Source organism: Fringilla coelebs (genome assembly GCF_963513975.1).
Source record: "Fringilla coelebs genome assembly, chromosome: 16".
Lineage (NCBI taxonomy): Eukaryota > Metazoa > Chordata > Aves > Passeriformes > Fringillidae > Fringilla > Fringilla coelebs.
This window is the reverse complement of record NC_140042.1, coordinates 2,152,848-2,180,745: the sequence shown is the minus strand read 5'-3', so window position 1 is coordinate 2,180,745 and position 27,898 is coordinate 2,152,848. Positions and strand designations below refer to the sequence as shown.

Sequence of the window (27,898 nt, the reverse complement as noted above, 5' to 3'; positions counted from 1 at the left end):
CAAGAAGATAAAAAGATTAAATATCTAGAATTTGGAAACAAACCACTGGTATTAGCAGCAGCTCTATGAGTGAGGCACACAGGACATGACCTGGGTGTGAGGATTTGCCTGGGGCACATGGATCTGATTGCCAGACAATGGTTATGGTTTATTTGCGTTTCAGACTTTTGGGTACATTTGAAAACCAGTGATTGGGAGAAGAAAGAAGAACAAATGGCTGAACTGAGTCTGGCCAAGCTTCATGTTTGCAAACTGTCCAGAGTGAAGAACGTGAGCACTTTCTTATAGGCTTCATAAACCTCTGGACCTCTTAGATTTTTGTGAGTAGAAAATGTTGGTCATGTAACAGGGAATACCAGCACTGAGGTGTTGTCATTCCCAGCCCATCCTCAGCAGCTGAGCGAGCAGTGACTGTATCACACCTCCCTCTCCTGCCCTACCCAATTTATCTGTAGATTAGTCCAACCTACCAATTGTCCTGTTCATCCTGTCAGAAAGCTGCCTTGGAGTCTCCCTGCTCCAGTGGCTGGAAAATCTCCGACTCCCAGCCAGATTGTAGGAATTTACATGTACCTCACTATTCTGCACGGATGATGTTATGAATGAGAGCTGTCACTTGAACATGTCAGGGATTAATTATGGGTCTGTTGGGCTATGCAGTATTGAACGAAGGTTGTGATCCTGAAGGCTCAGATGCACATTCATGCCCAAACCCGCTGAGAATGGGGAATGTAACATGACTGTCACACGTCCAGCTTAAGTGAACAGAGAGATTTAACCTTTGTCACAAATTGCTGCCTGTCATGCAGATAAAACTGCAATGTTTGCCATGCAGCACGTAACTCTGGGGCTATTTACTTGCTCCTGATGGTAAACTGCAGCATCGATTGCCATGTCAAGGTTTTGCAGACCCCGGTTTGCTCTTTCTGGTTTTCTTTACCTGTTTGCAGAGTCCACATAATTCCTTGTGACAAGAGTCTCTGTGAGTGTTGGACCAAGGCCTTGGACTCCTGGCTTACCTCTCTCCTCAACCCTGGCAGCCTTGAAGGTCAGGATTTGAAGTGTTGACCTGGTTTGTGGTAGGAAAGAAAGCAGAAAGTTTTCTGGGTCATTTGGAGATCCAAGGTAGGTACAGATTCCCATGGGACAAGATTTAAGTGAAGCACTGTCTGGGTGATCTAGGGAATTACTATGGAAAACCATAGGTAACGGAGCAGGATGAGCTTGGGATAGAGATGGATTTATCATCCTGGGTTTGATCCCTGCCCTTTGTGCAAAGGGAAACCATGCTGACAGCAAGACAGGCCAGGCTGCCAAGGGACTGCTTCCAAGATAAATCTCCCATTGTATCAAGTTCCCTCATGTTCAGACTATCTCATTATCACAGGGATAATTGTCAGTCCCTCATTCCCAACCAGGAGGCAGTTCATTGTCTCTGATATTTCCATTTGCCATATGCTTATCTAGAAAAGCTTGAATGAAAAAAAGGGGGAAATACTTTCCAACAGGCAATCAGAGGAGGCTGAATGGCTGCTTTGGCAGCTGTGCCCCCTCTGACGCAGCTCTGCTTTCAAGGCTCTTTCAGATGCCATGGGAGGAGTGGAACAGCCTGAACCCCCCAGTATTTACAGTCATTGAGAAAGGTGCTGAACCCGCTGCCCTGCTGGGGTGAGGCCTCATTGGTCCTGCAGAGGGGCTGATCCGACAGGCCCGCCCCTACAAACAGCGGGCTGGGTCGGGCAGAGCCGCTGGGGCGTTCGGGGTGCAGGCACTGAGCTGTTTGTGGTTCCAGGCTGTGCATGGGAAGCCTTAGCTGAGAGAACAAGCAAGTTTTTAGTGAGCATTTAAGTCAGGGATTTCACCACGAGCAGCTGTTGCTGCCTTGCCTTGGAGGAGAGACTATTGCAGGTGACTCTGGAGCCAGGACAAGCTGCAGAGATGTCAGGGAGGAAACTGGCCAAGGAGGATGTGGCAAGCAGTAACAAAAGAGGAGAAAATATTTTCTCCCTGGGACCTGGATGAGATCAGGGAGATAAAAAATGGGCTCAGAATATTATGAGGAAAGAGGAAGGAGTGGGAGCTAAGACAGCCTTGAGTACGATCAGCAGGATAGCTAATGCAAATGAATGGGAGGGACACTGCAGCAGGTGAGGAAATTCTCATTAAGAACAGCTTAATGAGACAATAAAAACCCCTGGGAAGCCTCACAGCTCCCACGCCTCTCCTCTGGCGAGACTTTCCTGGTGAGTAAAACTTTTACGTGTCCCAATCTTGAACTTGGGGGATTGACTTGTTTGATAAGGTCAAAGGTAGTGCACAGAGGTCTAAGAGTAGAACCTTTTCCAGAGCTTGCTGAAATCAGGCAGAAAATAATACAGTGAATTAGAGGAGAGGTTCTGGTAGAAAGCTTCTCTGTGAAGGAGATGTTGGTAATAGTGTCAGTAAGTGGGGTAGGCTGAAGAGTCCTGAGTAAGGCTCAGCCTTTTTTCTGATATAGCAGCAGGGTGAGGGTCCCATTTCCAGTATGAGCATTAATCTACTCTTGCTGGTCCTGGTCAGAACCAAACTGGGGAGGACACATGATACTCTTTGCTGGTTGCACTTTGCTGCTTCCCTACACCTCTTCCAGCTCCTTTTTAGTGTATGGGCCAAAGCTGGTACCAAATCTTTCTTTGCACCTCACAGTTGTGCATGCAAAGCATAGGACTTGCTCTCATACACTGAATTCTGCTTTAATCTGCAAAGTTGCTGTGCAGTGACCAAGTCAACCTCTTGCTGTGCTCACTAAATGCCTGCACAGGGCATGGTGCCCGTGTGCTCTCTGGACAGGAGCTGCAGCTTAGTGAGGCAAATGGCAAATCCTACTGGGACCCAGCTGGTAGGACAAAGGAATAGAGCACTAATTAGTGTTTGTCATGGACTGTGTAGCTGTTCAAATTCCCTAAAATGACATAATTTCACTGTGCAGTCCAACCAATTTTGCCTAAAGGCCAATCAAAGGGCAAACTACACCTGTAAACACCAGGTGATGGGCGTGAACAGGATTTCACACAGACTTTGCAGGACAGAGCTGCCCATGCACAGTAAAGCAGAGGAAATCTGAGAACCAAACAAGAGGCACCACTGCTGGCTTTGTGTTTGTCCAAACCCTCACCCTGATATCCAGCTCGAGCCGTCTGTCTGTGCAGGACCTGTCACACTCCAGGTATTCCCACTCCGTCCCCTTGTTGGGAGGCTGGTTGGAGATAAGCCCGTGTCTGTGCTGGGGCTGATGTGGCAGCTCTGTTAAACATTACAGACTGATCCGGAATGGGGAGGGCTGTTGGAAACAGGAAAAAACCCTGAAGGGAGCCTTCAGTCAGAGCTTTGTGACTCAGGGGCAACAGGAGTGACAAATGAGTCTGTGCCTGTTTCCCACAGACGGCCAAGCAGTAATATTTGATAAAGCAAGGAGTGCTGTCTCCTGCCACAGCCCCTCACACAGAGATGTGTTCCCTGCTCCAGGACCTTTATGAAAGCACTTTGCTTGCCAGACATGGGGAGTGCTATTTCCAGATCACTCCCAAGATATGATAAAATTACACCTCCTTCCATCAATTCCAAAATGCATTTAGTTGTTTTGAGCTCTGCCTCCCTAGCTGGGTAGTATCCAAGGCAGAATCTTCTGGAAATTGGACAGAGTTGTTCCCCAGGCAATAAAGCTGAGGGCAGGGGGGCGGGGAGGTGATGGCTTTTGGTCTGTGCTCAGTGTGGAGGTGTCAGTGTGCTGCAGAACCTCCCTGTGGGCTCGCAGGGGCTGTGTAGGGTAGAGGATGTTTTTGGGATGCCTTTATTAGTTGGGAGAGACCAAACCTATCCACAGGGCTCTGTCAGGATGAAATCAGTGTACCTCTGCTGCACCATGTCTGATAGTTCTCACTGCCAGCTGGTTTGATAGGTGAGCTTTAATAACCTTTTTTTTTTTTTTTAACAGAAACAACTCCAACCAAACAAACAAACAAAAGCCAGCCTGGTTGAGCAGTGGTGGATGGAGCTCAAGAGCTGGGGTGACAGCAGCATTTATCTTCTCTCAGGTGATGGATGCAGGCTGTCGTCCAGGCCAGTGCTGGATGAGCAGTGTCCTTCACCTCTGCTGGACTAGGTGTGGTGTGGGGGAGTTTTTTTTGCACATCTCTGCTTGCCAGGGTCACATCTGGATTAAGAACAACAAAGCTCTGTGAGCCAGTGTGTTCACACCCAGCAAATTTTCAGAATTCCAGAGATGGCTGCTAATTGAATCATTGTAAATGAAACAAAATCCATGTGCTCCTCTTGGAGCAAGTGTTTGTTGAACTCTTACTGTTTGAATAGAGTATTGTCAAATTAACAAATCCCTCTCCCTTGGGAGCTGAGATTTAAACTGGTGCTCCTCTGATGAGGAAGACAGAGGTGGGAAAGAAATTGATCTTTTTTTTCCAAGAAAACAAAGGCAGTAGTCTTATAAAAAAAAGGATCAGAAGACAGGAGCACTTAGTTCCTGGTCCTGTGGTTTGCTTAAGCAATGTCAGGAATTCGGGGAAGCACAAATCAAACAGTCAGCAAATTCTGACTGCCCTAGGGTATTGAAAAATGCTTCTGGGGAGGACTGCTAATGGCATTATGGGTCAGTGCTTCACCATGTGTTGTTTCTGGTTGTTCTGCATCAAACTGCTGTGCCACACCAGCCTGTAGCGGGATCCTGCCAGGGAGACTGATGCTAAGAGAAATCTCTGCTGCTCTGTGTAGAGGCTTTCAGAACAAAAAGCTCACCCCCCTTCCTTTTTGTCCTGAAAACCCTGAAACAAAAAAAGAACCTGCTTGGGTCAGTGATCCTGAATGGACTGTGTGGAAGCACCAGCCTGGAAGCAGAAAAACATGGACTGGGAGTGATGGGGGTGGCAAGGGACGGGACTATTCCCTTACACCTCAGTGTAATTTGGAAGAGGATGTAGGAAAGGCAGAGGATCACTGCAGCATCTAAGAGGCTTGATGGCCTCTCTGCTCACATATTTCTAACAGATGTCCTGGCTTTGCGGGCCAGCAAGTGGAGTGCTCAACATCTGCTCCACGGCTCCACGTTAAATGGCTTCTCCTTCCCCAGCTCCGACTCTGCTGAAAAAAAAACCACTCAAAAAAGGAAGTCAAAAAACCAAGTCTTGGAATGCATGAAGCAAGAAACAAATGTGAAATCTGGGGAAAACCCTGGCCTGTGAATATTTAAAGTGGAAAACGCAGCGTGTAGTGGCAGAAACACGGTTTCAAACTATGAATTTAATGTTGTCCCTTCGCAGTCGTGTTTGGTGAGCTTGCCTGTGGCTTTTCCTCCTCTTTTATGTTAAGGCCAGAGTGGGCAGAAATATCTGCTGGGATGATCAGCCTTGCTCCAATGTACCCTGCAGTCCAGGAATAAGCAAATTTAATTGCTTTTTGTGAGAAAAGCTGCAGTGGAAAGTACCTTTATAGCTTTACGCTAAATGCTAAAATTCTGATCCACAAAATGCTGCTCAACTTGGGCGTACTGAGCAGGGTAATTTAAAACAGGTTCTAACTGCGCAGTCTGGGGAAAAAACATGGTGTTTGGGTTTTGTATTTAAAGGAGGGATGTGTGTCTGTGTGGGTTGACTGTAACTTCCTCAAAGCAGCTTGTCATGGGTATCTTGGGATAAAGCTTTTTTTTGTTTTGTTTTTTTTTTTCCTTTTAAACAGGGTGACTGAAATAAGAGCTTCATTTCAGATGTCAAAAGAATCTTTGTGCAGTTCAGCCGATGCATGTGGCAAGGAGAGTCTGAAAGGACTCTGGATAAATCATGCGCGCTTTTGACAAGGAACTGAGACGCCACTGATAGTTTCTGTTCTTAATTTACTTTGCAGAAATGCCTCTTTTTCCATAAACACTGCTGATGGCAAAGGCCAGATGGTAGCTCGGTGTCTAGCAGGGATGGAGCAACCCTTCCATCCCTCTCTGGTGGGGATGCAGATGTGGGAGCTCCAAAATAATGGCACGCTGTGGATATCACTGCATTATTCCACATGGATTTTGCACCAGGGGTTAATTTTTGGTGGGGGGCAGCTGAATTGTGGTGCTGGGGTCTTCCCAGCTGCGGATTGAGATCTGCACTTCCTTTTTTGTTGCAAAGGTCAACAAGGCTCATGATGGGTCTGGAAAAACGTATTTTATAAGGGATGGCTGAGCTGGGTTTCTTTACTCTGGAGGATACTCAGGGCCCTTATCATTGTCTTCAGCTCCCTGAAAGGATGTTGTAGTGAGGAGGGGGCTGGTCTTGAAAATGGCCTCAAGCTGACACATGGGAGATTCAGATTAGATATTAAAAAAATTCTTTTCATTGTCCGTGTGGCCAGGCATTGCCATAGGTACCCAGGCAGGTGGTGGAGGCATCCGATGTGGTTTCGTGGTACTGCTGCGTTGACGGTCGGACTGGATGATCCTGAAGGTCTTTTCCAACACTGACGATTCGAAAAGCCTAAAACTCTGTGACTCCGAGCCCCCGTCCCGGTGCCCAGGAGCACGGGGCCGAGCAGCACGGGGGCTGAGGGGAAAGATGGCGCCCGCTCCCCTCAGCGCGGCGGGGGAAGGCGGGGGGGGGGGGGGGGGGGGGGCGTCGCCTCGGGCCCGCCCCGCCCGCCCGCGCTCCCTCCCTCACGCCCCGCCGCCATCTTGCCCGCGGAGCACCGGAGGGGCTAAGCTCCGCCGCCGCCTCTGCCTCTCCCCCTCCTTCCCCTCCGGCCGGGCCGCCTTCTCCCGGGGCCGGGGGGCCGGAGCCGGCAGGTAAGGCATTCAGCGAGGGGCGCTTCCGCCCGCTCAGCCCAGTTCAGCCGGCTGTGTGAGGGCAGGACATCCCCCTTCCCCACACGGGGTTCCGATGCCTGAGGAATGGGCTAGGTCGCCCTTCGCTCAGGGGATGGAGATCCTCTCCTGGGCTGCCCCTTTTTGGGGTTGCTCGGGCTGCCCGCAGGTCCCACAGGTGAGGGGCAGCGGCGTGGGGCTGCGGCGTGCCCGGGCCGCTCTCGGGGCGGAGGGATGGGATCCACGGGGAGCACGGGGCCTGTGCGACCCACCTGGAGCATCCGAAGGACTGGAGGGAGGTGTGGGCTGGAAGGGTCTCTTAGCCCACGAGGATCGGTGAGTGTGGAGGGACGGGGAAATTCCCTGTGGGGAGATTGGGGAGAGGATGCAGATTGCCTCAATCCCATGGGCTCCATTCCTTATCCCATCCAGTTATTCCTGCCTCTGTTGCTTTCTGTGTGGACATGCTCAGTTGATGGAGGCATAAAGCCATGTGTGCCCACTAATTGTTGTGCTCATCGTGATGTGCGTGTGTAATCGTGTGCAGCCCAAAAGGAAAGGCAGGTGCTTGTGCTGCAGCCTGTTCTGTGCTTGTGTTCAACCTTGGAAGGTTGGCCCACCTCAAACCAGAGGGTTATTGTGCCATGTACCCCTCTGGAGTTATGCCTTTGCACATCTAATAAAGTTTTGTGAGCTTGCTTTCACCCAACACCTGTTTGAAGGTTGATATATCCATATTACTCTTGAAACGCAACTTCCCTGCCCACACGCACCATAGCCCACTTGTAGCTGCTGAAGTACATCCACAAGAAAGTCCTTGACCTACAATAACGTGAAGAGCAGTGTTCTCTGTTGCTTGTAAATACATCAGTATATTGTGGTGTAAAGTGCACCCTCAGCTATAGTTGGGAGCCAACAACTCATCTTTTCAGATCTCTTAATGAGCTCCTCATTTCCCTAATCTATGGAACAAAGAAACACACAACTGGATAAAAATACACCTGAACACACTGTGAATGCTTTTAGTAATACAGAAAGTTGCCTCCACTCTGTTCCCATCTAGGCACGCAAGCAGGGTGCTCTCAGGTGCTTTTCTCAGACCTCAAAGCATTTCAGGTCTGTGCTCGCACTGGTGGAGCTGAGATGGATCTTGAACACTATCATGAATATTTGATGGGTGATGGCCATTAGTTGGCAGCTGGGAGTTGCAGGGAGTGAGTGAGCAGCAGAGCAGACAAACACTAGCTAAGAAATGGGGTTTTTTTTAGGTATTTAATTTGAGATGGATAGAGGTCTTGCTTTAGGGGCCCCTCTGGTTTTAGTGCAGTGAAACATTCAGACTTGCTGGGGGCTGAAGCTGTCGGTGTGTGCAGTTCTCTGCACAGTTCTGATGATAGGCAGGTTTTCATTCATGGCAGCTGAGCACAGCTCAGCCTTGGCACCAGTAGATTTGTTCTTAGGAAGTTCCTGACTTGACTTTGGGTCTTCACAAGAGTGAATCTGACAGTTAAACTGAGCCAGACTGTTAGGTTGTAAAGGACGTGTGAAGGAGTTTCATTACCGACCTAGGCAGCTGTTCCTGTAAATACAAAACTCTTCTTTTTGTTGTTGTTTTGGAGTACTTAAAAGTTGATACATCATCAGCTTTTTCTAACCAATTACATGTGACTGTTAGATAATTCTGTTTCTCAGCAGGGAGGTGTTTACCAGGAAAGAAGTTACAGATTTAGCTGTAACTTCTGTTTACTTTGGTTTAAATTATGCCACTCGTATTTCATATTTCCAATCTCCTAAATAATGCTGAAATGGATGATGAAGGATTGGATTATTTATGCAGCAGAGGTGAAGTGCAGCAGGATTTTGAGTTGAATGCTGCCTCCCTCTATCCAAGGCTGCTGGTCGATGGGATCTTTTTTTTTACCTTTTATTTGACTAAAATTTTATAGTAGAAGTAACCATGAAAATGTGATTTACAAAGAATAATAAAAACATGGAATCCCATCAAGTCCTTGGTGAGATTAGTGGTTTGTGCCCTTATTTGAAGCAGAAACCAAATTATACTGATTTCCTCCTGATATTTTTCTCCTGTTTTCACAGGAGAAATATTGCTTTCAAAGAATGACAACAGCTGCTTCAGCAAGTGGATTTGCTGTGCAAGAGGTCATTATTTACAGCTGCCAGCTTTATTGAATTCTTCCTTACATTTCATCCTTATTTGTAAGTTTATAAGTTACTGGAAAGTAATGGGAAGAGATTCAACTTTGGAAATAGACTCTTCTAGCCAGGGCCCAGGAGCTCTTTTTAGCTCAATTCTACCCCAGACTGTCTTTGTGATTTTGGAAAAGTCAATACATGTTGCTCAGTTCTGGAAAATGAACTGGACAAGGTGATGGAAAAAAAGTATCAGTGTTACTGGATGATAGCCTGAAGAAAACAGTTAAAAAGGAAAAAAACCTTGGTGCTAGAACGTGGTCCTGGGGGATCTTTGGAAAGCTGTAGGGAAGCTGTTCAAGTGGGGATAACAGATTTTAAGGATGCTGGGATAAGGGTTCTGGGAGACTACACTTTCTAAATAGAGCAAACGTGTTTTGTTTTGTTTTGTTTTTTTAACATGGATTTAAATGACTTTCGATCTCTTGCAGTCTTTTAGAAGCGGCAAAACAACTTAGGGTTGATGTTTTGTGTGCCATCAACTGAAATTGGGGCCATCATGAATATCACCAAGGGTGGGCTGGTGCTGTTCTCAGCTAATTCCAATTCCTCATGCATGGAACTGTCCAAGAGGATTGCTGAGTAAGTAAAGTCTGCAGGGAATCTTCCCATCTTGGGGTTATTCTGATGGGATTTGTTTTACTGGACACTCTTTATCCTTATTTAAGGAAAGTTACATGGGAAAATGGCCATGATTTGCAAGAATATGAAGTTTGCTCTATAGGAGAGGATATTTCAACAGCTCAATAACAGAGAGAGTAATTTGTGTTTGAATTGTTCCGTGGCAGGCTGTGACTGGCTGCAGCATTTTATAGGAAGCTTGTGGGATAATTAATGTTTGCATAGTGATAAATCATCATGGCAGAAGTTTTCACTCCTTGTAGTGGGGTATTTTTAGACAGGAAAGCTACATCCCTCCTGCTCTCTGTATATTTTGGATGGGAACATTTCTTTAGCATAAATCCATGAATAGCTGTAGCAGAACTTTTAGGACTTAAGTACATTTTTACTGTGCTAATTAGGATGCATAACATTACTGGGAATATTAGACAAGATGGATTTCTTCCAGAGGCTTATTTACCCAAAGTTAGGTGTGATAGGAGGATAAAGGGGAGTGCAAAGGAACTCAGGTTATGTGTAGAAAGAATTTAAGCCTGAATGCAGAGCATACTCTGGTCTCTTTGTAGTGATGGGGTCTAGCTAATGCTGACAAGGAATAAATACAGCAGATATTATTCTTCCATTATCCATAAAATAGTGCTTGCTACTCTTTCCTCAAGAAAGAGTGCAAATATTGTACACATGTATGTTGCCACGTGTGTGTATATATATATATATATGGAGGGCAGGAAATATATTAAAAATTACAAAATGTTACATTTTTTCAGCAGCATTTTTTTTTCCTGCTGCTTGTTCTGAGCTTGACTGGAAAATAAGTTTAGCATAGTCTGCAGTGCAGCTTTTGGGATTTGTCTGTGCTTTTTAAAGAGATGTTCGCTGTAATTACTGGTTTTATGCTTTGGGATTTTCTTCCCTTGGTTTTCTCCCATAGAATGCTGCCGTTTCAGTAACTGTTGCATTATATGGGATTTACATTTGATTTGCCCTTCCTCTCCCCTTACTGACTTCTACCTTATTTCTGTTCCTGCAGGCGCCTGGGAGTTGAGATGGGGAAGGTTCAGGTTTATCAAGAGGCAAACAGAGGTGAGCATTTAATTAGCAAAACTGGAAGTGCACCTGACCTGATCTGAGTGTATTGGTTCCCTTTTTCTTAGACTCTAAAAAGAGTTTTGCTCTTGCAAATATTACATATTTCTCTTCTTGGCAGAAACACGAGTGCAGATTCAGGAGTCTGTGAGAGGAAAGGATGTATTTATCATCCAAACAGTTTCAAAGTGAGTAACTGTTTAAAGACCCTGTGCTAGCATTTGATGTGGGCTGTCCACAGCAATGCTTTTGTTTTCATTTTTAATCACCTTTTGTGTTTGTGATGCAGTGTAATAAGCTTATATTAACTAGATAGAGGCTTGTGGAGAGTTTTGGGTATTGGTTTTGTTGGGTTTTTTATATATACAGAAAGACAGCTTTGGCATAAAGTAGCTTCTACAATTTTAATTTTTAGTGACTATATCAATAAAGCCTTCCCCTTGGTCTCTGCATTCCTTCCCTAAGTGTATTCTTTTGCTTATGTCTATCTCTTTAAATTCTTCTCTTCTCAGCTCCCTGTCTCTAGCACCATCACAAAGTTAAGATGTAGGAGGAATGTTTCCTGGGCAATGTGTCCTGTGATTTAGAAATTCTTTAATTTTATGTGAAAAGAACTTTACAAATGCTAAGACTTTTTTTTAATGGCAGCAGAAACGTAGATCTTAGCTGATGACCAGTTCTCTAAAAATATGCCCTCTCCATCTCTGCTGGGTGTGAATACTGTGGTGAATAGGGGATTTTTATGCACCAGCTACAGGAGCAGATGTTTCTCGTTGCAGGGATGTGAATACCACGATCATGGAGCTCCTGATCATGGTGTATGCATGTAAAACCTCCTGTGCCAAAAGCATTATTGGAGTGGTTCCTTACTTCCCCTACAGCAAACAGTGCAAGATGAGGAAAAGGGGCTCCATTGTCTCCAAATTGCTGGCCTCGATGATGTGCAAAGCTGGTAAGAATGTGGCTGTCCTTAAATCAGAGCAAGGGGGGCTCCTCCTGTCAGCTTCCAGGTTTGGAGAGATCTGTACTCCAGTTTGGACTCTGTTTAAAAATAACTGCCAAGCTTTTCATGTGTTTAAAACCTACGTAAAAAGGAGAATGTAATTAGACATGTTTCCAAATTACGAGTTCATAAAAAACCCAAATTTGATAAAACCATTTTACATCGAGTTGTACTGAGCTGGCAAAATGAGTCTTCTGTGCTGAGCTGCTTTGGGCTGTGGTATCCACCTCTCATAATACCATCCTTTGCCTTTCCTGCAGTCTGAAACAGTTGTGCCTTGTCATTTCTGTCTTGTTTTTTACTTGTTGGATGAATGCACTTTGTCCTTTACATTTGAGACCATGTGGGAGAATGAGATTATTCATTTTCACAGCCTTCAACACATTTTCTACTTCTTTCACTCCCATCCTTGGGAAAAAGCAGGCAGTTATAACAAACTGTGGGATCTGGGCTGTTATTTTTGAGAGAAGTGGTTTTTGATTAGGAGCTTGGCCCATTTTTCAGGAGTTCAGAACTAATGAGCATGCCAGGGTCTCGCTGTGTGACATAGGACAAATGAGTGCTTCCATTTTGTTCCGTGTCCAGTGGAGAAGGATCTTGCCTGCCTCAGTGTGGCACTGCAGAGTCAGTTATGTGCAGTGTTCTGAGGTTCTTTTAAAAAAGTCACTCTAGAAGCCTCAAAACACGTTAATGCCAGTGTGCTTAAGAGGGACTAAAATTAATTTAGTGTGTATTTTCACTTACTGTTCTCATGCAGCTTAGAGATTTTCTGGACAAACTGCAGTGAAACTTAGAAAAATAAAGTGTCTGCTCTTCTTACTTTTCTTGATGTGCTTCTCTGTATGTCTTACTATTTTATTTTAAAGGACTAACTCATCTTATTACCATGGATCTACATCAGAAGGAAATTCAGGGTTTCTTCAATATTCCAGTTGATAACTTGAGAGCATCTCCATTTTTACTCCAGTACATCCAAGAAGAGGTGAGGAAGGCCTTTTATTACAGTTGGTTTTTTAAATTCCTTTTTGTCCTGTCTCAGGGCATCTGAAACAAATCCCTCTGAAAAGATTAACTCTTCAAACTGAATTTTAAGGGGAGAATGGTCAGTTGGGGCAGAGGGTGATGTTGGGAACTGTTGGTTCTTCTCTTCCCCACATTTAACTTTTGCATTTTTGAAGAGCTGGTGTTTTCTTACCCTTGCAGCAGTGCTGGTTTTTCTCTTAGATATATTCCCCTAACACTGAAAAAAATTAGCATTTTCTTGCTCTCGATGTCCTCTTCCTTTCCTGTTACCAGTTTCCTTGATATTTATGGGATGGGGTGCTTGTGTGGGCATAAATTTAAATCACATAATAAGAAACAGTTTGGAAGTTGTAAACTAAGAGAGACTATTGATTGTGCTCTGAAAATCAGGCTGGTGGATGGAAATCTCTCTCACTGTTAGTTCAGACTGCGTGTCTTGACTTGAGGAGCTTAACTTGGGATGTTCTGTGCCTCCGTTTCTCCATCTTATTTTTATAAGGGTTTTGAGAAGTGCTACTGGTAGATTGGCCTGTGTAAAATGTGCTAATGATAATTGTAGGTATAAGATGCACCTTAAGCCTCTGACTAATGGTAATTTGGAATAAAGCAAATGCTTTCTTCCTGGTGAGAGAAAAGGTTTAGCTCACTCTTGGTTTTGAATCCAAGCTATTTCTTTTTATAAAGGTACAAATGCCTCAATTTAGAAAACAAAACACACCCCACCCCACCCCCTTAAAGAAACCCAAACCAACGTGATTTTGTTATGACAGTATTAAAATCTGTTTGAATTCCTCATTATAATTTCATTTGGTAATAGAGTCAAAGAGAATGGCAGAACAAAACTCCAGGCTCTGGCTTTGCCACAGTCATTCATCTTGTGTTCCAGGAAAGAAGTATTGCACATTGTAAGCACTTCCTAACTTAAAAAAAAAAAACAAAAAAACCCCACAAAAGTGGAAAACCAAATACACAGACACAAGATAAGTTTTGCCTTCATGTGTTGCTTGAAAGTGTGATTTATGGTCAATAACAACAAGATCATGGTCCTGATTTGGTCTTGAAGCACATTTTGATTCCTGAGCTTTCAGTGGTTTACAGAGAATTGTTGCAGCTTTGAGTCTGACACTGCTGTGCAAGCTAACAAATGACCATTTGTAGAGATCTGAAGTATGTGTAGAGAAGTTTTAAAAGATACTTTCAGTTTTTCATCCCTCTGCACATCCATGAGGGGATTTTCTAAAACCAGAGTTAACTGAATGGATCTGATCACGGGCTCTGTACTAGCAAGTACGTTCACCAGTCAGATCTTTTATAGTATCTGTGCTTTTGAACCATTGCTCAGGAGGAATTTAGTATTCATCTCCAGTTCCTGGTGGCCACAACTTGCTGGATATTCTGCACTGGGAATGCCAGAGCTTTCAAATCTGTGGGAATCATGATGGGATGTACTTTGGGGCATGAAATGGAGTCCAGTTGATAGGAATGAAAGTCAGTTAAAAAACATCTCACTGAAAGCTAGGAGAATGAAGGCTTGTCGTTGTTTCCTGTTGGAAATTTATGCCTAGATGTGAAGAGAATCACTTGCTGTTCTGGGATGAGGACAGTGCAATCAGTGAAATTCCTGTGATACGAAAATAGTTGGGTGTTTAGTTTGGTGTGCTTGGCAAATGTTGGATACTTCGTGGCTTCTCTTTCCTTTTAGCAGGTGTTAATCCCAGAGTGACACAGCCTTTTGTTACATGAACATGTTGACACCTCAGAGTCTTTGGGATGACATTTCTGACTTTCTGACTTCAGTTTTGAACAGCTGGGAACAAATGTGTTAATTTGGCAGAGGAAAAATAAAAATGAGGCAATGGTGTCTGAACTAGATCAAAGCCTTTATTATGTCAAGTGACAGGCCCTGCCTTGTCCATACCTTCCGTCATGTTAATCTTTGTAGCCTCTTGTATAACTCAATGTTTGTCAAGGACAGAACGTGCTGAATTCCCACTTTATAGGTGGAGTTACTAACATTGTGGATTATTAATGTTCCCTGACGTCCTCAGAAAATTTCTTATTTTCTGTTGGTTGAGCCCTTGCCCAAATTCAGAACTTATTTTTTCTTTCCCATGCCCATTTCAGGTAGAGTTTTGGAAATAATCAGTCAGTGCAGTTTGTATATTGTGGATCAGATTGTGGAAGAACTTACTTAGCCTGTGTTGGCAAAAACCCCAAGTATATCTCTGCTCTAGAATGGGTATTTGGTATCTGACAAGGTGGTGAGCTGCATGACAAGGTGTCATCCCCACAAATCTGTGAATTCCACCCCTAACAGATCAGTTTGCAGGTGTTTAATGAAGAGTCTTCCATCCCTTAACACTGGGATTCTGAGGACTGGACCTGCTCTGTAGGACTTTGCTTGGCTCAGGACTGTGCTTTTTGGCCAGAAGGACAGACAGGTTCTTTAAGCTGCTCTCCATAGAGATGGATCATCCCAGGGCAGCACAGTGAAGGAAGATGCTGAGTTTGCAAGGAGTGGGGTCCAGTGAGATACCAGAGGGAGTGCAGTTGTAGTTGCTGTCGGAAAGGAGAGCTGGAAGTGTGGATGGTGGAATGCTTGGGAAGTTACAAACCAGATGAATCTGATGTGGAGTCGAAATTGAGGATAAGAGACTTCGGAGAGATGGGGACTAAAATGCTGGTTAAATGGGGATCAGAAGTCTGGAGTGAAAAACCAATATGAGCTGGGGCAGGGGCAGCAAACTCAGGAGCAGACTGTGCTTATGAAGCCTGACTGGAGCACCTGTCAGACATCAGAGGGAAACCCAGACTTGGTGCTGACCAGTGTGGCAGAGTTTGCAGCACTGTGAGACTGAGCCTTCAGGATCAGTGCAGTGACTGTGGAAGTTTTATCCCTTCTGATGGTCCAGAGAAAGAGTCAGTGTGATGTGATGGAGAGGTGTGACTTTTCTTGGGGTACTCTATAAGACAATAGGAAGTTGTAAAATGCTGGGTTTTAGTGATGAAAGACAATTTAGGTTGAACAGGAAACTTTAATTTTGATGGTTTCCTGTTTCTTTTAACACTTGTGGGTGTAATGCTGATGTCCTAAAGCAGTTATTTTTCTGTTATTTGTGCTGTAAAATGGAGTTTATAAAAGGTACAGTCTGAAGTTAATATCTGAATTTTCTAAATACATGTTTTTCTTGAGCTGTCAACCCTGATCACGTACCATGGATTCTTGAGGTTTCTTTCTTAGGTAAAATGTTCAATGCTTAAAATTCTTCTGGCAAAATAAAGTTCTCTGATTCTTACTGAGTTTAAATTTGTCTAAAGATATGAAGTGGACATTGCTATCTGTTATTTACTACAGATACCAGACTACAGGAATGCTGTAATTGTGGCCAAATCTCCTGCGTCTGCAAAGAGGTGGGTAAGATCTGCTCTCTTGCCTTAGAGCAGGAAATCTCTGTCGGGATTTTGTTCTTAGGATCAAGTGAAGGACAAACACTCAATGATTAGAAGATGCAGCCTTCCCACCCCTCCCAATTCTCCTCTGTCAGCTATGTAGTTTTTACATCATTGCTGTAATCATAATAAATCTAAGGAGAGCACCAAAAAACCATACAAAAGGATGTGGTAATTTAGTGCAGTGCTTATGATTAAGCAGATTTTTAATCATGTTATATTTGTGTGCATTTACATTATAAATCTGCTGTAAATGAGGAAGAGTGGCTGGAAGTGTAATGCCATTAATCCAGATGAGTTTATTAACATAGGCATAACTAAGAACATGGCTGATCAGATCCTAAACACAGATGGTGAATCTGGGTCTGCTGTTTGAGATGATTGTGATCGTGAAGTCTTTGGTGGTTGAATGACTGTTCTTAATCCATGAAGCTTTTCAGTTGACTGTTCCTAAACTCTGGAATTACAGTGCTGTCAGCAGGTGCTCTAAGAGCTGGATGATGTTTTAAGAGAGGCTGTATTTGCTGTGGTGACAAACCAAGAGTTTGTTGAAAAGATATTTGGACTTCCATGCCAACAGATTGTGATAGTCTGTGTTTTCCTTATTTTCTGTAACAAACCACCTTTTGTCATCTTTTTCTCCAGCAGTACTTTTTGTGATTTCTTTTGTTTTGGCCAGGTAATTTTACATTTGTTTCTTTTCCATTTCTTTTCCACGGTGTCAGTATTGCCTCTTGGGTGGAGGCAAGTGTTTATTGCAGCATTTTAATGCTTATCCAGTAATTGTCAATGCCAGCAAATAGACAGATGAGTTGCACATCATGTAGTGATTTGTGGAGGAGAGGATCCCAGAAGTATATTGTTTAGCTTCTTCACATGGACCTATGAGTATTTAAGGGCAGTATGTGAAGAGTTACATTGTGTTGGGAGACAGATAATTGGATGTTTCGGCCTAATCCAGGCTGAAAACAATCTAGGAAAATACTTTTGATGAATACCTGCTTGTGAAAAAGAACCTTTGTGTGTTGAAGTTCAGAATGTCTCTGTGGTTTCTGAGCTCACTGGGAAATTAAGAAATCATTTGGCTGTTACTTTGAACTTTATTCAGTTTAATACTGCATTTTAAGGTAATTAATATGGTTTTATTGATAGGATAATTCCTGTGAAGTCATAACTCTTATTGTTTGTAATAATAATTACCTGCAATTAACTACTTGCAAAAATATTGCAACTGTATGATAACCACAGGGTGGAAGATTCTTCATTTTTAATTAACTGAGTATCACGATGGGCAAATTATTGTCTGGACTTTGTATTGTTTGGGTAGTGAAGTAAGGCTTAAGGAAGAGGAGGTGATTCAGGCACTGGTCTGAGGTGCTGATGTTGGAGCAGAGTGAATCACTCTGGATGTGCTGGGCTTGCTTGGACCAGAGGAGACCTGGATGGGTGGCTTAGGCAGGATCCCAAACTCTTGGGAGTGCAAGGTCAGGTGGGATGGATAGATGTGCTAATTGGTGTTTGCTGCTTCCAATATCTGGGATGCAAATTCCTATTTTCCTGACTCTCTGCTTTCCTCACTCCCCCAACTAACCTTACACTCTTTACAGAAATTTCTAATTTTAGTTGAAGAAATACTGCAGTGTGAAGGAACTTCATGTTAGCTAATTAAAAAATCCAAGCTGTTCAACTCCCAAGTGTGGTTTGTCAGGCAGAGTGATCATCTGGATCCCCTTTTCACAGGGTATCTCAGGTTATGTGTCAGCAGGTCAGGGATATTGTCTTTATTTATTACTAAATAAATGGGTGAGCACTTGTTTTCTCTTTTCATAGGAGTATTTTTTTTCCTATTAAATGCAGACAATCCAGACATCAAGGCTGTTCTTGGTTACTATTAGATGTGTCCTGCTAAAGCAGGGGATCCCTGAAGGCTGGGAAGTGTTATTTTGGCTCTTGGGCAAAGCAGAAGGGAGTAGTCAGCATTTTGTGACTTGCAGCATTCATCCTCTTGCTTTAAGGCCCATATGGACACTTTGAAGGTTACTCTGACTTTAACAAACCTGATAAAAAAAGATACTGAGGGGCAACCGATTTCTTCTGGGAATTCTCCTAAAATTTTAGGATCGTTTGACTTCCCTCTGAAACATTAGCAATAAAATTGAAGGAGGTTAGGGTTGCACACAGGTGAGTTATTTGAAATGTAACCTTGTCCTGGTGTTTTAACCCTTTCCCTGCAGGGCCCAGTCGTTTGCCGAGCGCTTGCGGTTGGGGATCGCCGTGATCCACGGGGAAGCTCAGGATGCTGAGTCTGACATGGTGGACGGTCGGCACTCCCCTCCCACAGCCAAATACGTGGCTGCTATCCACCCCAGCTTGGAGATCCCCAGTAAGTAAGTGTGGGGGGAAGGTGTTACCTGGTGGTTTTGTGGGTTTAGGGATTGGGTTTGGCAGGGATGGATTGGCTAAAAGGAGTGGTTCTTCACAGAGGAAAAAAAAAATTCATCTTTCCTAGTGGGCAGAAGATGATTCCTGTCGCCACATTTCTCCTCACAGAGAAAAGCAAGGCACAATTCTTCCCAAGGAAATTTCTGGGTTTCATATTCTTTGAACCTCAGAGAAAGGAAAAATAATTCTTTTCATTTGCTGTACCTGTGTTTGTGCAAAAGTAGAATGCAATATAGAAATTGTTTACCCAAAGTAATGGTGTTTTATTTCCTTGGCCTATCAGGGCCAAGAGTCTGTATGTGTGTGTTGGGACTGTTGGCTGACAGTCACAAGTTCTGTGCAGTTGTGTGCAAAGTTAAGTGCTTAGCAGATTCAGTTTAGTTATAATGTAATATAGTGTAATATAATATAGAATAAAATAGTATAATAAAATAATTAATTAGCCTTCTAATAAAATAAAATCAAATACATCATTTCTCTCCCCCTCATCGGGGGTTCCCTGCAAATACTACAGATTCCTTCTTGCTTGAGTGTGGATGTGACCTACAGCTGCACCACCAAAACTGCAGGGCATAAACCCAGTGTGAGTGTCTGAACTGCTTGTGTCTGCAAGCCACTCTGTTTCTGTGCTGAAATTAAGAATTAATTGAATTGGTAAATAATTCAGGTAGAAATGAATATAGTTAAAATATTAACTAAGCTTTAAAAATATTTATGTATTAGAATCCTGCTGGTTTTCATTCAATAATGATGTTGAAATAGTTGCCACTTCATGTCTCTAATAGTGGTGACCCATCAGACATTTCCATAGTTCAAATAAATTATATAAACTTCCTCTTTTCCTTTTCCTTTCTACCCCTCTGAAAACATCTGCCATTAATCAGTGCTGATTCCCAAGGAAAAACCACCCATCACAGTTGTTGGAGATGTAGGAGGAAGAATAGCTATCATTGTGGTAAGTGAGATGCCATCAGTTTTCTTAAATTATATCAAATATGTCAAAGTTGCAGAAATCAAGTAGCTGTTCTGTATCAGCCACTAAACTTTGGCTGCTGGTGGACTTCTGATAGGATGGGGCAGCACTGAGCACACTCACACAGCTGGCTGGGAGCTCTGAAGGGATCCACTCTGGAAGCAGCATTGGGACCTTGTTTCCATGAGCAGAGCAGGTGGAATTCTGTTCAGTGGTTACCTGAAGGGGTTCAGGTGCTGCATGTACCCCACAGGAGGAGGGGAGAATCACCCTGTTCCTACTGCTGGGTTTGGAAATGCCAGTGGAGCTGAGGTGATGGACGTGCACTTGTTGGAACAGGTGTGGAGGAGGCCTCCAAGATGATCAGAGGGATGGAGAACCTCTGCTGTGAGGAAAGGCTGAGAGAGCTGGGATTGTTCAGCCTGGAAAAGAGAAGGATCTGGGGTGACCTAACTGTGGCTGTCCAGTGCCTGAGCAGAGCCTGCAAGAAAGATGGAGAGAGATTATTTATAGGGGCCTGCAGTGAGAGGACAAGGGGGAATGGCTTCAGACTTACAGGAGAGTAGGGTTAGATTGGATATAAGGGAGAAATTTTTCCCTGTGGGGGCAGCTGTGGCTGCCCCATCCCTGGAAGCATTCAAGGCCAGGCTATGTGGAACTCTGAGCAACCAGCTCTAGTGGGAGGTGTCCCTGCCCGTGGCAGGGCTTGGAATGAGATGATCTTTCAGGTTCCTTCCAACCCAGGCCATTCTATCATTCCTTGATGCACTTTTCTCTAAAGCAGAGTGTAACCTCTGGGTTTGTCAAGGAAAAGAGCAATTTTCTGATAGTTTGGGGTTTGTTGCAGTTGTTTAGCTGTGCTGTCAGTCAGATGTGCTGTGTTGGTCTGTCTGATGTGGTGAACCCTCAGTGACTCTGGGATTTTGGCAGGATGACATCATAGATGACGTTGACACCTTTCTGGCCGCAGCTGAGACCCTCAAGGAGAGAGGGGCCTACAAGATCTTTGTCATGGCCACCCATGGCCTGCTGTCCTCAGATGCTCCCCGGCTGATCGAGGAGTCTGCCATCGATGAAGTAAGTGCGGGGTTTGATCTCTGATCAAGGGATCTGGGGCTTTTCAAAGCAAGCCGTTTTCTTCTGAATTGGTTATTGACATATGCTGGCATTAAGGATTTGGATGGGAGGTTCCTGGTTCAGGCTTTCTTACTATGGAATTGTGTGCTGGAACATTAGCATCCACATGTCTTTAAACTATAGCAGTAGGAAATGTGGGAAGTGATGAGATGCTGGACTGTCAGTATCAACACTCCTTTCTCTTTAGTGGGTGGGATATTTCTGTACCTCCTCTGGATCTGTGTGGCAGAATGAAAGGAAGGAGGGACAGTATCCATTAGTATCCATGGATACAGGGAACCTGTGGCAACACATGGCTCTTCCTGACACTGTGACCCTGACAATACTGTAAGATGTTGTTTTGTCAGCCAAGGGTGGTTTTGTGGGATCTGTAAAACTCCCTTTCACCCTTCCAGTATAAAAGGTGGAAAACAAAAGAGCTACGTCTTCCTGACCATTTCTTCTTCCTGTAGGTGGTGGTTACAAACACAATTCCACATGAAATACAAAAACTTCAGTGCCCTAAAATCAAGACTGTGGATATCAGCATGATCCTGTCAGAAGCCATTCGCAGGATCCACAATGGGGAGTCCATGTCCTACCTTTTCAGGAATATAGGAGTGGATGATTAAAGCTTCTTTCTCTAAATAAACACCCCGGGCCAAACTGGAAGTGAACAGAGAGTGAGCTGTGAAGCATTGTGCTTACCTTAATATTTCCATTGAGCCACTTCTTGTTTTCTCTTGGTTTAAGTATCAAGGTAGAACAGTTTTTAAGAAAAATTTTTTTTTCCTTTGCAGGGGTTTTTGGAGTTGGGGGGGATTGGTGGGAATAAACGTTTTACAGAAAAACTGTTCTAGTTGCTTTTAGGTTAGTTGCACTATACATGATGGAAAAATCCCACAAAACACTTGAGGCAAGAATTTGGCTTCTAAATTAAGCATTCCTTTTCCAAAGCTGCTTGCTACAAGTGCTTTAAATGATAATAAAATGAAGTGACTGTATAATATTTGCATTTTAAAAGCCAAAAAGGTTGTACTGTTGTATGCAGTCCAGTGATTTTGTAGGAGTGCTTTTATAGAAAAGCATATGGAATATGCACCTGTATTTATTTTCTGCGACAAAGAATAAAAACTTGTTTTGTGTGAGCTTTCTAAAAATGTTCATGTGCAGCTCCTTTGTCTTCTAAACTGTGTGTCCTTAAATATGGCAGGTGGATGTCAGGGAGCAACAGGGAATTGCTCAGACCATAGCACAGATTCCCAGAGAAGCTGTGGCTGCCCCTGGATCCCTGGAAGTGTCCAGGGCCAGGCTGGATGGGGCTTGGAGCCACCTGGGATAGTGGAAGGTGTCCCTGCCCATGGCAGGGTTTTGGAATGAGATGATCCTTCCCAGCCCAAACCATTCTGTGCCTCTTTGACTTGGGAATATTGTGGGGGCTGTAGATTCCAGCTGGTAAAATCCAAACCAGCTCATGCCACGTAAACAAGGGGGTTTTTTTGAGGTTTCTTGCCTGCCCTGAATGCGTGGATGAGCTAAAAGCTACGGCATAGAGCAGAGCTGAACTTGTCCAGGTTTGTTTTCCCAGCCCTCCTTGGGCAGGTGTGGGTGGAATGGCCGGCTGGCTGCCAGGCAGCAGCTCCCAGTCCCAGAGACTCCAAGTTCCTCACCTGTTGCAGAGAAAACAGTGGTGGAATTGATGAGCATTTAGAAGCTGTTTGGTTTAATCTTTCCATCATGTCCTACAAATGAGTATAAAGCTTTTGGCGTGTTCAGAAGTGAAAATTAACCTTTGTTGACACCGCTTCTATGTTGGAGACAAACTTCCAAGGACTTTGGAGGGTTCATTGACTTGAAAGGATAAAACCAGGTGCTTTTCTTAATGTTAATGGATACACCAGGCTGATTTATTGACACGTGTGGGTACTTTGGATGTGTTAATGCAGGTCAAATTCCAGCTGAGCACTGAGGGGGAAGGTCGGTTCCTCTCAGGGATGTGCGGAGCTGCTGCGGCTCCTTCAAAGAGAGGAGGAATGCTGACCTGGCTCAGTGATGGGCATATTAACTGCACCCTGTTTATTTTATTAGTGAGACCTTGTGGTGGAGGTGTGCTGCCACTTGGGAATGAGCCAGACAAGCATCCAGTGCGGCAACCTGATGGCTAAGTACCCCAAAACAAGGGATTCTAAGGGGGGTTTCCTGTGCCTGTGTTGTGATGGCCTTTAGAGGAATTGCTGTCTTCCTCTCTCCACAGCTCCCTCACAGGAGGATGCAGGTGAGGGTTGGTCTTTTCTCCCAGTTAACATGAGCAAACAATCTCAAATTGCACCAGGAGAGGTTAGGTTGGATATTAGGGAAAATCTCATGGGAGGGGTTGTCAAGCATTGGCACAGACTGCCCAGAGCAGTGGTGGAATCACCAGGGATTTAAAAGGCTGGGAGAGCTGGGGGTGTTCATCTGGAGAAGAGAGAGGTCTGGGGATACCCTAGAGCCCCTTCCAGTGCCTAAAGGGGCTCCAGGAGAGCTGGAGAGGAACTTTGGACAAGAGCTTGGAGTGACAGGACAAGGGGGAATGGCTTCCCACTACAGAGGGCAGGGTTAGATGGAATATTGGGAAGAAATTCCTCCCTGTGAGGGAGGTGAGGCCCTGGCACAGGTTGTTCAGAGAAGCTGTGGCTGCCCCTGGACCCCTGGGATTGTCCAAAGCCAGGTTGGATGGGGCTTGGAGCAGCCTGGGACAGTGGAGGGTGTTTGGAACGGGATGAGATTTAAGGTCCCTTCCAATCCAAACCATTCTGGGGTTCTGTGACTTGCTCTGTTTTGTATGAATCCTCTGCCCCTTTCACCCCCTATGGAAAGGCTCCTAGAGCCTGGGAGCAAGATGGAATTAACCACAGAATTAACCAATTAACCATCTCTCCCCCAGCCTCTGTCTGCTGGGTGTGAGCACCTCTGCCCCTGCTCTATTACAGGGTGTTGAGCCAAATGCCCTGATAACAGCCCTGATAACAGCAACAACGATCAGCTACAGCAGCCTCAGATAAAGACTCTCCAATTGCATTTATTCTGCCTTGCAGAAAAATCCCGGCCAAAGCTGTGTCCTATTAGCCAACCTGTCTGCTGGGGATGGCACTAGGACAGGAACATCCTCCCTGGTGCTTCCTCTCCAGGTGCTTCCTTTTGCTATTCATGGCTCCAGGTACCTGGGGTGCAGCCACCGTTTGGTGTAATTAAGCTGGAGTTGCAGAGCTCCCATTAATTATCGAGTCTCCTGTCTCTTTGCTTCTTGTCTGGGAGACTTGGGTCCTAGTGATTTGTCTGGGTTTTAGGGAAAGGGTGCTCTGTGCTGATCTTTCCTCCTTCCAGTCTTCCTGCAGGGTGAACAGGAGCACCATCAGTGGCTGTTTCCTTGCTGGGAGTGACATGGCCTGGTGGCCAGTAAGTACAGACACACCAGTGTCTGTCTTGTGACACCCTGGGCACAGGGACATCAGCCCCACTGAATCCCCCACCCTGTCCACTTCCTCCTGCCAGAATTGATGTCCTTGGAGCTGTGTTTCCCTTCTCATTGCACAGAGGATGCTGGAGTTCGTTGAGTTTTCCCACAAGCTGCTCCAAGCCTGGGGAGGGATCTGTGGGGCCAAACATCCATCTCCACCATTCCTGCATGCCCCTGGTGACTCCAGCAAACTATGGCTGTCCCAAGTTTGGTTTTTCCCCCTCTTATTTCTGTCTGATCTTGACAACCTGGCTATTGGTCCCTCTCCTTGCACAGGGTTGGTGGCAAACACAGCAACGTGTGGCTCCTCGTCCTCCTGGAGACAAGAAAGTCAATCCCACACCCAGCAGGGATGTCCAGATGAGCCAAGTTGTGGGAGCATCACATTCAGCTACCTGAATTTTATGTGCTAAAGGATTTTCTTGCTAAAAACACACACATCCCTCACCCCACATGGGGGCTCTTTGGCCACACTTTACTTTTAGTAACCACGGGGACATCTGTGCCCTGTTGCTCCAGTTCCCCCCTTATTTTTTCCACCTCCTTTTCCTGAGTTATCCCTTGGGGAAGCACCAAAGCTGGTCCGGCTGGCACAGCACCGGGAGCACCTGCAGCTCCTCCCCTGCTCCCGCAACCGGTGCCTCGCTCTTGGCCGGCAGCGAGAGCTCGGGGCCCCGCCGGGGAGTCGCTGTCGCCGGCTCCGGGCGGAATGTCACAAATGTGTCGTGTGATTAAGACAATGAGCTGTGTCGCAGCAGATGGGCCATTTCACAGTCTCGAAAGGTTTGGGAGGAGCCGCGCAGGGGGTAATTAACACAGCCCTGCTAACTCAGCTTTCTCCAGTGTCCTACGGTGAGGTTGGAGTCAGCTCAGCTCCTTCCAGGTGCTCAGGGAAAAGGAGATTTTGGAGCCGTGTTCCTAATCCAGCCTCTGCAGGTCCTAACAGGGACGTGGCGGAATAGGTCACCCATTCCCTGCTTCCCCCAAAGTCCTTGGGTCCTGGAGGGAAAAAAAAAAAAAAAAAAAAAGGCAGCGATTTGTGGTGCTCAAGGAGTAGGTGGGAAATGTCTGATCAGGAGCTGAAGGGGTGACCAATCCAGGACTCATTTCCAGCTAGCAGAAGGTTATTTTTGGGTTCAGACCTTGTATAGATAAACGGGGAGAGCATCTACTGCAGGATGCTCAGGAAGCAGTGGGACAAAAGGTTGGGCTGCATTGCCTGGGTTTGTCTCCAGGCTCTGGCAGTGATGCTTTCCAGCATTCCCAAAGGACCTGGGACAGCCAGGGACTGAAGTGGGAATGAATTAATTCCTTTGGGTCTCCTGGATTTTCTGAGGAAAGGAAGCCTTGCTGCAGCTCCAGGATATTCAAGCCTGTACAGTGCCTGGAAATCAGGCACTTTTCCACAGGGATGCTTTCCCCTCGTTTTAACCTCATTGACAGCTCCCTGTGTGCAGCCTCTGCTCACGCTGGTAACCATGGGAAGAGTTTATCCGAGGTAAAACAGCTCAAGAGCCTGTGATACCAGGTCTAGGGCAGGCAGGAGAGGGCCTGGCACAGACAGCCCTGGGGGGCTGGAGACAGCGAGACAGAGATCAAGAGCAAAGAGCTCAGAAAAGCTGGAGAGAAAGGAAACCTGCCTCAGGGAGCAACCCTGCTCTGATGGAACAGGTGGATCTGACCTGGGCCCTGCTGGGGCTAAAAGAAATGTGCTTTTGCAGGTGGCTGGCTGCAGGAAAAGTGCTTTTGCAGAGCAGAGGCTGAGGCAGGAGGCGCTCAGTGTCTGTCCCTGTGTTCACCCAGTGGCTCTGGATGTGCCATGGCTCCCTGCACGACGTTTCTGCAGCCCCAGGCCCTGGGCTGAGCTTTGGGGGGATCCTCTGGATGTCCCTCCGAGGGCTGTGGCGGGTGGAGCAGCCCAAAACCGGGCTCTGTGCACATCCACCAGTGCTTCATGCACAGGGAGAGGCTGGATCTGCCTGGGACAGAGCCCAGTGCTGCTGCTGGGAATCCCCAGCTCCAGCAGAGCCCTGTCTCCCCTCCTGAGCTGCTCTCTGACCCTGGGCAGGAGGCTTTAACAGGCAGATTACAGGGACACAGCAGCCCTTTCCACCACCTCAGGGCTCCCAGAGTGGCAGAGGTGGCACTGGTGACTGTTGCTGCAGCTGAGCCCTGTATTTCCCCCACAAACCCGTGCTCTGTCCTGCTGGAGGGCATCCTTCCATACAACTAACTAATATTCTTTATATCCCAGTCATATATGGTGTTGAAAAATCCTACAGCACTATTCCTGAAATCATCTTTTGGAGCACAAGTTCAGTTTGCAAGTTTGGACAGAGACACTTGGATTAATCTCTGGTTGTCCTGGTATCCAGTAAACTGTTGAAAGTCTCTCCCCTCGTGGGTCACATCTCCCAGCAAAGATCAGGAGGAGCTCAGGGGATGTGCTGGAGCTCCTGTGTGTCTGTGGTCCCTGGCTCTGTCATCTGTGGGGCTCTCACAGATCCCTGCTGGCATTTAAAAGGAAAGGAAGCTGGGATAGGATTTGTGCTGGGATGGTTTGTTCTTGCTGGCCTGAATTTGAAGAAAGTGATCATGGCTAGCTTGAGGTTTCAGTCTCTTCCCAGGCATCCCCCCAGTCCCCTCTTCCCTCACCAGCTGATGTCCTGCTGAGCCATGGGGACATGCTTGCTCCCTTGGTTTTGATGGATGTCCTTCCTCTCAGCTCAGGAGGTGGCTGTGGTGTCACCTCTTGCCTGACCCCAGAGGAACCTGCAGGTGACCCCTGTGCAGTGCCTGCTCCACAGGAGCCTCTGCAGCTCTCCGGGCCCTTCTCCACTCAGCCTTGTGTTTGGAGCCCCATGGACACTCCCAAACTGCTCTTCCTGAGCCTTCCCTCAGCCACTGCTGTCCTTTCTTTGGTCTGCTGAGCTTTCTCTGATCTCTGAGTCAGGCAGGATGCAGCAGAAGAGGAACCAGGCTAATGAGGGGATTATCTTGGCATCTGGCTGCATTCACAGTAAATCCTACAGACAATGGCTGTTTCCAGCAGTGGGCTGGGATGAGTGTCTGCAGACACCAGGGGCGTTGCCAAACTGGCCCGATGTCCCCATCCCTGATGTCCCCATCCCCGTGGTGCCCGCAATGGGAGTGTGGGAGGGAAGTGTGAAACTCGGGGCAATTAGGCAGGGCTGTGTCCCCAGAGGTTTCTTTGGTCCTTGCTGGGGCTGCCTCAAGCCCGGGGTTATCTGGGCTCTTCCTGCCTCCTCTCCCTGCAGATGTTGTGTTTACAGATGGGTTTTTGCTCCATGTTCTCCCAAGCTGAGACACTGCATCAGTGCTGCTCCCTCAGCTCTTCTTTCTGGCAGAGCCTCCTCTTCTGGAAATCTCCTTTTGCTGGACCCCAACCTTCCACATTTCCTGGCAGGGTGCAGCAGGGCAGCCCAAAATCCTGCTGGGAGATGGTTTCCCACCCGGCTGGGAACACGTGAGGAGTTGCACAGGCATCCCAGCCTTGGCAAAGAGCCCCTGGAGACTCCTCTGTACCCTGAGGAACTCGTTCTACCGAGCTCCTGGCTTCACCAATTGTTCATCCCAAGCTGTCTCCAAAGCCAGCTTTTATTGGGAAGGCTTTAGTGACAGTTGGGCAAG

The 27,898-nt window shown here is 45.9% G+C and overlaps 1 protein-coding gene across 3 annotated transcripts; it reads left to right on the top strand.

The window, feature by feature from the left end:
• The first annotated feature begins 6,689 nt into the window (after positions 1–6,689).
• Positions 6,690–21,861, top strand: PRPSAP2 (phosphoribosyl pyrophosphate synthetase associated protein 2). Of its 3 annotated transcripts, XM_084216205.1 has the most exons (12): positions 6,692–6,805; positions 8,921–9,040; positions 9,466–9,616; positions 10,686–10,738; positions 10,863–10,929; positions 11,521–11,693; positions 12,611–12,726; positions 16,123–16,178; positions 18,452–18,600; positions 19,544–19,614; positions 20,563–20,709; positions 21,222–21,861. In XM_084216205.1, exons 3-12 carry the CDS (start codon positions 9,498–9,500, stop codon positions 21,378–21,380), a joined length of 1,110 nt encoding a protein of 369 aa, XP_084072331.1. In that variant the 5' UTR covers positions 6,692–6,805; positions 8,921–9,040; positions 9,466–9,497; the 3' UTR covers positions 21,381–21,861. The 3 variants fall into 3 exon arrangements, with proteins under 3 accessions (XP_084072332.1, XP_084072331.1, XP_084072333.1); XM_084216206.1 differs by lacking the exon at positions 8,921–9,040 and having other exon boundaries at positions 6,690–6,805; XM_084216207.1 differs by lacking the exons at positions 6,692–6,805; positions 8,921–9,040; positions 10,863–10,929 and having other exon boundaries at positions 9,536–9,616.
• Positions 21,862–27,898: the final 6,037 nt, after the last annotated feature.

What these genes read in the sequence shown, in the direction of transcription:
- PRPSAP2 (XM_084216206.1), top strand. Translation starts at nt 9,498, where the DNA reads ATGTTTTGTGTGCCATCAACTGAAATTGGGGCCATCATGAATATCACC. An exon ending in TCCAGTACATCCAAGAAGAG is followed by an intron (nt 12,727 to 16,122) that starts GTGAGGAAGGCC and finishes TATTTACTACAG; the next exon opens with ATACCAGACTACAGGAATGC. An exon ending in CCCCAGCTTGGAGATCCCCA is followed by an intron (nt 18,601 to 19,543) that starts GTAAGTAAGTGT and finishes GCCATTAATCAG; the next exon opens with TGCTGATTCCCAAGGAAAAA.